The sequence below is a fragment of the Anabas testudineus genome, chromosome 17, assembly GCF_900324465.2.
Source record: "Anabas testudineus chromosome 17, fAnaTes1.2, whole genome shotgun sequence".
In the NCBI taxonomy this organism is placed as follows: Eukaryota; Metazoa; Chordata; class Actinopteri; order Anabantiformes; family Anabantidae; genus Anabas; species Anabas testudineus.
In genome coordinates, this window is record NC_046626.1 from 19,813,486 (window position 1) to 19,825,129 (window position 11,644).

An 11,644-nucleotide genomic window follows, 5' to 3' on the forward strand; every position below is an offset into this window, starting at 1 on the left:
CAGGATATCTCCTTCACTTCATACATCAAAGAAATCTCTAGAACTGCCTTTTTTCACCTAAGAAACATTAAAGTTAAAATTAGGAGCATCCTGTCCCAAAGTGATGCTGAAAAACTAGTCCATGCATTTGTTACTTCCAGGCTGGACTATTGTAATTCATTATTAATAGTTTGTCCCAATAACTCATTAAAAAGCCTCCAGTTAATCCAAAATGCTGCAGTCAGAGTTCTGACTGGAATTAGAGAGAGATCATATTTCTCCTACGTTAGCTTCTCTCCATTGGCTCCCTGTAAAATCCAGAATTGAATTTAAAATTCTTCTCCTAACTTATAAATCCCTTAATAATCAGGCTCCATCTTATCTTAAAGAACTCATAGTTCCATAATTTCCAAGCAGAACTCTCTGTTCTCAGACTGCAGGTTTACTTGTGGTTCCTAAAGTTTCCAAATGTAGAATGGGAGGCAGAGCCTTTAGCTATCAAGCCCCTCTCCTGTGGAACCAGCTCCCAGTTCAGGTTCTGGAGTCAGACACCCTCTCCACATTTAAGACTAGACTTCAAACTTTCCTTTTTTATAAATCTTATAGTTAGTGTTACATTTCCCTCCTCTGGCCAGCTGAGGCAGTGTCCCCGGAAGTCTCTGTACTTTTGTTTTTCCTGTTTGGGTTTCCCATGACTTCTAGGGACATGTCTCGGCTGGTCTGAGTGGCAGCAGGTGTGTGTTTTTAGCAGGTGTCTTGTGTCTGTCATTACTGTGTCTTGTATTTAAGTTGGTGTCTGTCTGTCAGTCATTTGCTAGTGTGTCAATTGTCGTACCTGTTCATATCCTGATCCCTCCATTTACCTTTTCCCCGACCTCTGGCTTTTCGTCCACAGTTTGTGAGTTTGCGTACTGTTAGTTTGTCATTGTAGCTGTACTTATTCTGTTAGTTCCAGCATTTAGCTGCGTTTTCTGTTCTTGTTAGTTCCAGCTTCAGCTGTGTTTTGGTTTGTTTCTTGCTTTGTTCTTTTCCAGCTTTTGGCTGTGATTTAGATTTCTAGTTTGTATTGCAATTACTGTGTGTTTCTTTTGTAGTGAGTATCTAGTTTTGCCTGCCTTTTGCAGAGTTCCTTAGTTTTCCTCCTTTTGAGGGTTTTGTTCTTTTATTCACATTGCGTTACGTCTGTTCTGTATTTTTGGTTACGTATTTTGTCAATAAACTTATTGGGAATCCCACTCTGTTTGTTGTCTTTCTGCTTCTGGGTCCGCTTGTTAGCCTGTTCGTAACAGTTAGAGATGGATCAGGTGACTCTGAACCATCTCTTAGTTATGCTGATATAGCTTAGTCTGCTGGGGGACCTCTACTGATAAACTGAGCTCCTCTCTCCTTCCTCCTGTATCAATGCAAATGCCACCATTGCATGTCATTAACTTTGTGTCTTCTCTCTCCTGTAGTTTTTTCTTCCTCTCTGTCTCCCTCTCTCTGTACTTTTCTGCAGGTATCCTCCTCCTTGGAGCTGTATATATCCAGGGTCCAGTTACTGCTTCTACCAACCTGCCCAATGTTCTTCCTGCTTGTTGTCTTTGTTGCCTGCTGTTCTTTTCTCTTCTCTTTCCACTCACCCCAACCGGTCGAGGCAGATGGCCGCCCACTATGAGCCTGGTTCTACTGGAGGTTTCTTCCTCTAAAGGGAGTTTTTCCTCTCCACTGTTGCCTAAAGCTTGCTCAAATGGGATTGTTGGGTTTTCTATGTGTTTTTTTTGTGTAATTATTCTCTGTAAGGTCTTAAACCTTACACTGTAAAGTGCCTAGAGATAACTTCTGTTGTGAATTGGCGCTATACAAAAAAACAATGAAATTGAATTGAATAACCGTATGTGCTCTTCATGTTTGTTGTGATGTTTCTGAACAGAAGTCAGCTGGATCGAACAAGACTGGTCAGAACTTCATTCTTATCTCATCATTTCTTGTTCTTATGAATTGATTCAGTTGGAGCTGTTGTGTGTTTAGTCTCGGAGGATATCGATGCTCATGATGATTTCTATTTATTCAAACTGAAATTACTCCACATCTAAATAACTTCTCTGTGCTCTTCATGTTTGTTAAATATTCAAGTAAACTTTATGTTGCTTTTCTTTAATATTTCTATTAATAATCATGTCATATTTCATCCAAACACTTAAATCTCCAGACCTTCCTTTATCAAAGGTGTGTTGTTCTTAACACAGTGTATATTTAACAACAGTAATTGTTGTGATTACAATTAATATAAATGTCACATATCATGTTAAAATAACAGAGATTCTACATTAATCTATCTTGATGAAATAAACATGGACATGAACTCACTCAGTGGGACTCATTTAGTGAACTTCAATCATTTAATAAGCGGCCAATCTGAAGGTTTTCATGATAAATTCAAATACTGGTTTTGAAGGACCAGCACAGTTTTTCCTCCTGTTTTCATTTCAGGATCTGGTTCAAAGCCGACAGAGAAATTATGACCCTAATAAGAGGATGTAGCTGGGACAGTTTATCTCCTGAAACCCCACAAAGCAAAGTGTTTCTGTTCACAGCAGAGAAACATTTGTCTCCATCTTTTCCACTTTTTTCCCTCCATGTCGTCACAGAGAAATTAGCTGAGTTTTCTGTCATTTCTTGTTTTTACACCACAAATTTATTGATGTCCTCAGTCAATGAAACAGAGACCAGAGTCCTACAAACAGGAACAAGATCAAGAACTGATTCTGTCAACTACACATATTTAGTCAGACTTGAGATTATTTCATTGATTCATTTTTATTCACCTCACAGCCAAACACTCCTGGATTGTTCTGTTTTAATCCAGACTTTGTTCAAACCTTGTTTGTCTGAATTAAATCTGTCTTTACAGTCTATAGGTCACCAGGGTTTTAGGAATAATTTTATTATAATATATCAGAGGAAATGCTGCATTTAGTTAAATCAGAAGCCACAGTAACTCATGTTGTGTGTTAGGGTTAGTAATAATTATCTTACTGTTTATCTAGAACACTTTCATTTCATTTACAGATTATTATTAAAGGAACAATATGTAGCACTGACACCAAGTGTTTCAAAGTGGTACTGCAGAACAAATTCAAAGTATTTGACAGAGCTGAATGTAACCCAGCCGTAAACATGGCGGCGCTGCATTGTTCGTACATGGAGTTAGAAAGTTTGGAGCTGCTGCAGGTAGACTTCCAAACATCATAACTGGTATCTTCTGTCTTTATTGTCATGTCACTTCATGGTATACCTCTCAGTTGTAGATATCTCTGTGCTGTACGAGGTATATTAATGCTGGGAACTGATGAGTGTTTGTTTTGTTTGTAGGTATGCTAGCACCACACTGCATTGTTTGTATTTTGGATGATGGTTTGTTAGCTTAGCGCGGGCGCCAACTTCACTCCCCAATCACTTGCATATATGTATTAAGATATTTAACACTAATATAATGGATTAATTTTTGATTTGGTTGGAATTCATTGTCTATAATTGTCTGGTTAGGTGATTGTATGGTTGAATATTTATGTCTATTGTGACAATAATTTGAACTTTAAATCATGTAGAACTGAATTTATTAATAATATGATGTGTATACTGAATGTTAGTACTAATAGTTGGTCCTGTTCTGTACAGACCAGGTTTCTTATCCTTGTCAAGGAATCTTTCCTACTATAAGATGGCGAGCCACCACTAGGCCTCGGGCCTGAAGAACCAAACCAGGAGAACTGACGGCCATACATCTGTCCCAATAACCTATTATTCCCTCCTGAGGCTTCTACCCTGGTGGGCTTAAGGACTCATTATTTTGTTGGAGTTGATTCTTTTGTAAATATTAATACATTCACCTATATGCACTCTACTTCTGTTTCTGTGTGTGTTTCAAATCATGATCCAAATCCTCCCAGAACCGAACCCGTAGATCTTTTGAACTGGCCCATTCCGATCTGTGCTTGCACATCATGTAGCATCTACTATGTAGACATATGATAAATGAAGCTCAAAATTTGGTGTAAATAGCTTCTGACAAGCTTTTTTCTTTCAGCTACAGTAATGTTAATATGAAACTTATCAATTATGACGCACTAAAAACTTCAAGGCCACAGGAGAAAAACATCTGTCAGTTTAGTTTGATGGTTTACAGTTGGTTCTTTCAGTACAGTTTGTCAGTGAATCCACACTGGTCTATATTTGTATAGAAATAATAAAGTGCTGCTGGTTTCTGTGCTATTTTATCTTGACCTCCTGGAATGAAATGAGCAGCTGACTTGTTGTTTTAGGTTCAGAAATCATGTCGTTTCCTAGTGTGTAGTTCATGGTACCTTTATTTAAAGTGGAATGAATTTACTGAGTCATTAGACTTTAATGAATTAAAACAAATGAAAGTTAATAAAAAGCTCAGAAACATGTAAGAACACAACAAAGGGTTAAACACACAGTTTCTCTCTAAAACCGCTCCTGTTTCTGGAATGAACCAAAGCCTGATCACCCTCCCTTTACTTCCTGCTCTCAAACACAGTGAGCTCCACTCTGTCCATTTATTTCCTTGTTCCCTCCTCTTCATATCTACAGTTTGAGGATGGGTGGAACCAACATGTGGTGAAGTGTAAGAGCTGACAGACTCCATTCACTGCACAAACACGCGTTGTTGAGATCAGAGCTCAAACTAGTTTCACTTCTAACAAAGTGAAACTCAGACAGTTGTTGACACTGAGAGGTGAAATGGCGCAGAAAGGAGTTCAGCTGGACCGAGAAACCTTCTCTTGTTCGATCTTTCTGGATCTACTGAAGGATCCTGTGACTATTCCCTGTGGACACAGTTACTGTATGAACTGTATTAACAGTTTCTGGGATGAAGAGGATGGTAAGAAACTCTACAGCTGCCCTCAGTGTAGACAGACCTTCACACCGAGACCTGTGCTGGTTAAAAACACCATGTTAGCAGTTTTAGTGGAGGAGCTGAAGAAGACTGGACTCCAAGCTGCTCCTGCTGATCACTGCTATGCTGGACCTGAAGATGTGGCCTGTGATGTCTGCACTGGGAGAAAACTGAAAGCTCTCAAGTCCTGTCTTCAATGTCTGGTTTCTTACTGTGAGAAACACCTTCACCCTCATTATGATGTAGCTCAGTTAAAGAAACACAAACTGGTGAAGCCCTCCAAGAAGCTCCAGGAGAACATCTGCTCTCGTCACGATGAGGTGATGAAGATGTTCCGTCATACTGATCAGCAGTGTATCTGTTATCTCTGCTCTGTGGATCAACATAAAGGTCACGACACAGTCTCAGCTGCAGCAGAAAGGACTGAGAGGCAGAGAGAGCTGGAGGGGAGTCGACAAAAACTCCAGCAGAGAATCCAGGACAGAGAGAAAGAGGTGAAGCTGCTTCAACAGGAGGTGGAGGCTATCAATCACTCTGCTGGTCAAACAGTGGAGCACAGTGAGAAGATCTTCACTCAGCTGATTGGTCTCATTGACAAAAGAAGGTCTGATGTGAAGCAGCAGATCAGATCCCAGCAGGAAACTGAAGTGAGTCGAGTCAAAGAGCTTCAGGAGAAGCTGGAGCAGGAGATCACTGAGCTGAAGAGGAAAGACGCTGAGCTGGAGCAGCTCTCACACACAGAGGATCACAACCAGTTTCTACACAACTACCCCTCAGTGTCAGCACTCAGTCAATCTACACACTCATCCAGCATCAATATCCGTCCTCTGAGATACTTTGAGGATGTGACAGCAGCTGTGTCAGAGCTCAGAGACAAACTACAGGACATTCTGAGGGAGACATGGACAAATATCTCACAGACAGTGACTGAAGTGGATGTTTTACTGTCAAATCCAGAACCAAAGACCAGAGCTGGATTCTTAAAATACTCACAAGAAATCACACTGGATCCAAACACAACACACAGATATCTGTTATTATCTGAGGGAAACAGAAAAGTTACATTAATGAGGAAACATCAGTCTTATTCTAGTCACACAGACAGATTCACTGAATGTTGTCAGGTCCTGAGTAGAGAGAGTCTGACTGGACGTTGTTACTGGGAGGTGAAGTGGAGCGGGAGAGGAGTTCATGTAGCCGTCGCATACAAGAATATCAGGAGAACAGGGAACTGGAAGGAATGTGGATTTGGATTCAATGATAAATCTTGGTCATTAAGATGTGACAACAGCAGTTACGTATTTAAGTACAACAATATTAAAACTCCAGTCTCAGGTCCTCCGTCCTCCAGAATAGGAGTTTACCTGGATCACAGAGCAGGTGTTCTGTCCTTCTACAGCGTCTCTGAAACCATGACTCTCCTCCACAGAGTCCAGACCACATTTACTCAGCCTCTCTATGCTGGACTTTGGGTTTTTTACTCTGATGGAATCACTGCAGAGTTCAGTAAACTGAAATAGACAGAAGTAATGTATTTAATGTTTAATCTTATTTCTTTCTCATGTTTTTGTGACATTACTTCACAGAAATCAGTCAAATCAAACAAGAATTGTCAGAACGTCTTTATTATCTCATCATTTCTTGATTCTTGTTGAATTCATTGAGTTGGAGCTGTTTCCTGTGTTTAGTCATGAAGGATATCACTGCTCATGACAACTTTTCTTTCTTCAAACTGACATTACTCCACATGACAATAACTCCTCACTGCTCATAACGTTTGTTGAATATTTCTTTGAATGGATTTGTCTGCTGATGTTTTTCTTCCACTGCATATGTACAGAAATCACAACAGATTTCTTAGAAATCAAACCTAGAAATTGATGGTTCTTTATCAAAGGGATGTTGTTCTGAACATTGTGTAAATTGAAATGGAGTAAATTTGACAGATCTAATAAAACAGTAAATATTGTGATGACAAGAAGTAAAGATGCTGTTTATCTTTGTTCACATAACTGAGAGTCTTCATTAAACCAACTCTATGAATGAAGTCGATCTTTACATGAAACCTGAAATACATGTTAACATTAAATGTAAACAATGAATCAAACTATCAGACTTCATGAAGGTGACCTGAGCGCCAGACGCCCTCTGGTGGTCCCTGTGCTCACTGCCTGACATCGTGGAGGTTGATTTGCATTTTCCATAGAACAGTAGAATCGACAGGTCTCAAACTGGGCCCCTGTGCTTTTCATAGATCAGAGCAGGTTCACCCTGAACACATGTGACAGACAAAAGTCTGGTGCAGTGGGTCTTGGGTTGCTCCTGGTGACAACAATGCCCGGCCTCATGGTAAGAGTATGCTGGCAGTTCCTGGAGGATGAAGGAATTGATTCCATTGACTGACCCCCACACTTGCCTGACCTAAACCCAATAGAAAACCTCTGGGACATTGTGTTTTGGTCCGTCCAGTGCCACTAGGTTAAACTGTCCCTCTTGAGACTGTCCAGGAGCTCAGTGATGCCTCGGACCAGATCTGAGAGGAGATACCCCTGGGCATCATCCATCGACTCATTAGGAGCATGTACTAATGTTGTCAGGCATAAAAGCATGTGGGGGCCATACAAAGTAGTGAGTACCGGAACTAGTACCAGTACGATTCGCTGGAATGAAACTTCAGTAAAATGGACTAACCTGCTTCATCAAGGGTCTCTTTGAATTCATCACTCTGTAGGTTGATTATGTTAATTTCCATCAAACGATGTGGAATCATTTAATTTCTAACACATCACCCAGTTTATACCAGTATAAATATCCAGCATAATTTTTTCCCCTATTGAAATCTGATGTGTTTCTTTAATTGTTTTTAACAGTGTATTTAGTTAATCAGGAAGCGAACAGGACTTTAATGGACTTGTTGCTCTGTTTTACAGCAGCTGAGTTGTTCACTCTCTGGGAGTCCCACAGATACTCACATGAAGGAAGAGGCTGTAGGTTCAAACCTTTGAGCAGCGAAACACAAATACTGAGATCAAAGGAGCAAATATATCTCTTGAAGTAATGAATTCAACAATAGAAGAAGGAGGCCCATCATCCACTACAGGAAGATTGGATGTTATTGGTTCGTTCACATGCAGAATTCATTCTAGTTTTTATCTGGGTTTGTTTTCTCTTTGTGTCTTTGGTCCCACTGCTGTATTTCTGATGGATGTAGTTTTAATCAAAGCTTCAACATGTGTCAGCTGATTTTCCTGGTTTCCACTAACATGAGAATGTAACCACATTAGTTTTTTACAGTGCTGGATCGTCTCCTTCAACACTACATCATAGGACTGTTTGGTATTTTTTGACTCTGTCTTCTTTTTCTCTTCCTCTTTTTTCTTAATCTTACTGTGAATATGAAACAAAAAGCAGACAGTTGTCCGCAATGTTTCTAGGGGTTGGACACATTTTATTCCATAGTTTGAGACACTAACTTACTGGAGCATCATCTTATATATGCTCCTAATTTTAATAATGTTTCTCAGGTTAAAAAAGGCAGTTCTAGAGATTTCTTTTATGCATGAAGTTAAGGAGTTATCCTGGTTTATAACTCTGAGATTTCTTACAGTATTACTTGAGGCCAATGCTAAGTCACCTAGGGTAAGAATGTAATTAGACATAGTTTCTCTGAGATTTTTAGGACCAAACAAAATAACCTCTGCTTGTCTGAATTTAAGTGAGGGAAATTGGAGGACATCCAGGCTTTATATCTTTTAACCATGCTTGATTAATTGATTTTCTTCTGGCTTCATACATAAATATAGCTGGGTATCATCTGCATAGCAATAGAAATGTATAGAGTGTTTCCTAATAATATTGCTTAAGGGGGGCATATATAGAGTGAAAAGAAGCGGTCCAAGCATGTAACCCTGTGGAACTCCGTAACTAACTTTTCTGTGCATGGAAGACATTAACATGCACAAACTGGCATCTATCTGATAGATACGATTTAAACCAGCCTAGTGTTGTTCCTTTAACCCCAATGACATGTTACAGTCTGTGTAATAAAATGTTGTGATCTATAGTGTCGAATGCGAATTTGTGAATTGTACCATAGAGCTAGCTTGCTCTGATTCACTAGTTTGTTTTTTAGGGGAGCAATGGTATTGAGTATTGTTCAGAGTGAGGCTGCAGTACTATCAACAAGGCAGTCCCCATGTCCTGGATTGAAGTTGGGATGACTGCCCTTCTTTGTGTTTATACATTGCTTTGAAATAAAAGATGGAATAAGTTCCTTAAATTTGTCAACAGCATTTTCAGATAAACATCTTCTGGTCAGATGGTCAGATAAAAGAGGGTTTTGGGGAAAAACTATTAAATTATCAATTTCAACACCGTATGTCAGAATAAGATCAAGAGTATGATTAAAACAGTGAGTGGGTTTATTTACATTTTGGGTAAAACCAATGGAGTCTTATAGTGAATTAAATGCAGTGTTGAGGCAGTTATCATCGACAGCTACATGTGTATTAAAGTCATCCACTATAATGAGTTTATCTGCACTAAGAACTAAATAGAATAGAAAGTCTGAGAATTCAGTTAAAAACTCAGAGTAAGGGACAGGAGGACGGTACACAATAACAAACAGGACTGGTTTTTATTTTTCCAGTTTGGATCAGAGAGACTAAGAGTGAGGCTCTCAAATGAATTAAAACTATGTTTAGGTCTGGGGTTGATTAACAAACTTGAGTGGAAGATTGCTGCTACTCCTCCACCCCGACCTGTGCTTCTAGGAACATGATCATTAACATGACTTGAGGGGGTCGACTCATTCAGAGAGACATATTCATCCTGCTGCAGCCAGGTTTCAGTAAGACAGGTGTGCATAAGACTCTAATCCGACTATTATATGTTGTAAATAGAAGGAGAACAGGACTTTAATGGACTTGTTGCTCTGTTTAACAGTAGTAGTAGTTTTTTACGGTGCTGGATTATCTTCTTCAACACTGCATCATAGGACCGTTTTGTATTTTGTACTCTGTCTTCTTTTTTTCTTCCTCTTTTTCCTCATGACTCTTACCATTACAAAACAAAAGGAACAAAAAGCAGACAGTTGTCCACAATGTTTCCAGAGGTCAGACACAGTATATTCCACAATTTGAGACACTCAGTGTTACTGGAGCTGGTATAAAAACACAAGTTTCCAGAATATTGCATCTGCTTGGTATATGCCGCACTTTATGTTGACTTGGACAATAGGCTTGAAGCTGGCCTCTAGGGTTGTTTTCCACTTTCCCATTGAGTTCTGGATGAAGGTTCTTAGAGTCCTGTTGATCTTGTACATTTCCAAGCATTCAATGATCCGTGTGTGAGGCATTGAGTCACAGGCTTTCTTGTAGTCAATCCAGGCAGTGCACAGCTTGGTATGTCTGGTCTTACAGTCTCTGGTGACCGCTTTGTCTACCAGTTGCTGGTGCTTTGCTCCCCTGGTGTTACTACCAATTATTTTCTGGGTGCTGCTCATGTATTGATCCATTTGCCTGCTCATCTTGGCTGCTATGATGCCTGACAGGAGCTTCCATGTCGTGCAGAGGCCGGTTATTGGGCGGTAGTTGGATGGGACCGCTCACTTCTGGGGGTCCTTCAGGTTCAGGACTGTCCAACCTTCTGTTCGCCATTCAGGGTGGGTTCCATCCACTAGTATATTGTTCATTTGGAGTGACCTCATAAGTGATGTTAGCTTCTTTAGCCAGTAGGCATGGATCATCCAGTTCTTCATACCCGAGACCCTTTCTTAGATGTCTGTCATTGTTGTGGTTATTGGATCTTGTTCAGGAAGGTTGCTGTGGTCTGCTCTCCAGCCACTGGGCATTGCTGTTATGTGATGCCTCCTTCTCCCATATGCTTTTCCAGTATTGTTCAGTCTCCAGCCTTGGTGGGTCTGCTCTCATCTTATTTCCCTGCCACTGTGAGTACACCTTGGATGGCTCAGTGGAGAACATCCTTCTCCCGGTCTCAACTTCTCTTTAGCCGGGTAGCCAGGGCTATAAGCCTTTGCTTGGCAGTCTCCAAGGCCTCAGGTATGGTCATCTTACTTTACATCTTAAGCACCTGGTTCTTCATGCCTTTCTGTAGTTCTGATAGTTGGCTAACTTCTCTCCGTGTTGCCTTGATTTTAGTCTCCAACCTCTGTTTCCGTGGAGGAAACTGCACCTTATGGCTTGCTTTGATCTTATAGCCAAGTACCTCAAGGATCACGGCTGCTGTGCTGTATATCAGCTGATTGGTCTTGGTGATGGTCAGAGTTGGTGTTGTCTAGTGGTGGGCAAATGAAGCCTCATGAAGCACTGAGGCTTTCTTAACGATTGTGTCGAAAAAGGTTCAAAGCTTCAAGACTTCAGTGACGGTGACATCTGGTGGACAACTGAAGCCGTAGCAACGTCTAAAGGCCACGATCCCATGACAGCAATAAAAGTTCAGAAAAGTCTGTGTGGTCATTCAAGTGTTTTCTTCATTAATACCAAATAATGATTATATGGTCATTACAATAAAATATGCAGATGCTCTCTCCCATTCTCTAAAACACATTCCAGATTAACCCAAAGAATCAATGCAAATTATAGTAAGGGTTAAATGTTGGTGAAGGGTTTATTAGGGTTTATTATCCCTAACAGGATTAGAGATCCTTCCTACTTTGCAAATGATCAGTGTTTGAATTGAGAAACATATCTTTTTTTGTGTGATGTGTTTTTAAGGAAAACCTTTAAAGATAATAGTTTGTCA

General features: G+C 40.1%; 1 protein-coding gene across 1 annotated transcript; it reads left to right on the forward strand.

Annotated features, from left to right (window-relative positions):
- Positions 1-4,629: 4,629 nt before the first annotated feature.
- Positions 4,630-6,855, forward strand: LOC113172043 (tripartite motif-containing protein 16-like). Its single transcript, XM_026374847.2, has one exon. It carries the CDS (start codon positions 4,726-4,728, stop codon positions 6,400-6,402), a length of 1,677 nt encoding a protein of 558 aa, XP_026230632.1. The 5' UTR covers positions 4,630-4,725; the 3' UTR covers positions 6,403-6,855.
- The last annotated feature ends 4,789 nt before the right edge of the window (positions 6,856-11,644 follow it).

Bases quoted from the DNA above. Each gene is read 5' to 3' on its own strand.
- LOC113172043 (XM_026374847.2), top strand. From the start codon at position 4,726: ATGGCGCAGAAAGGAGTTCAGCTGGACCGAGAAACCTTCTCTTGTTCG.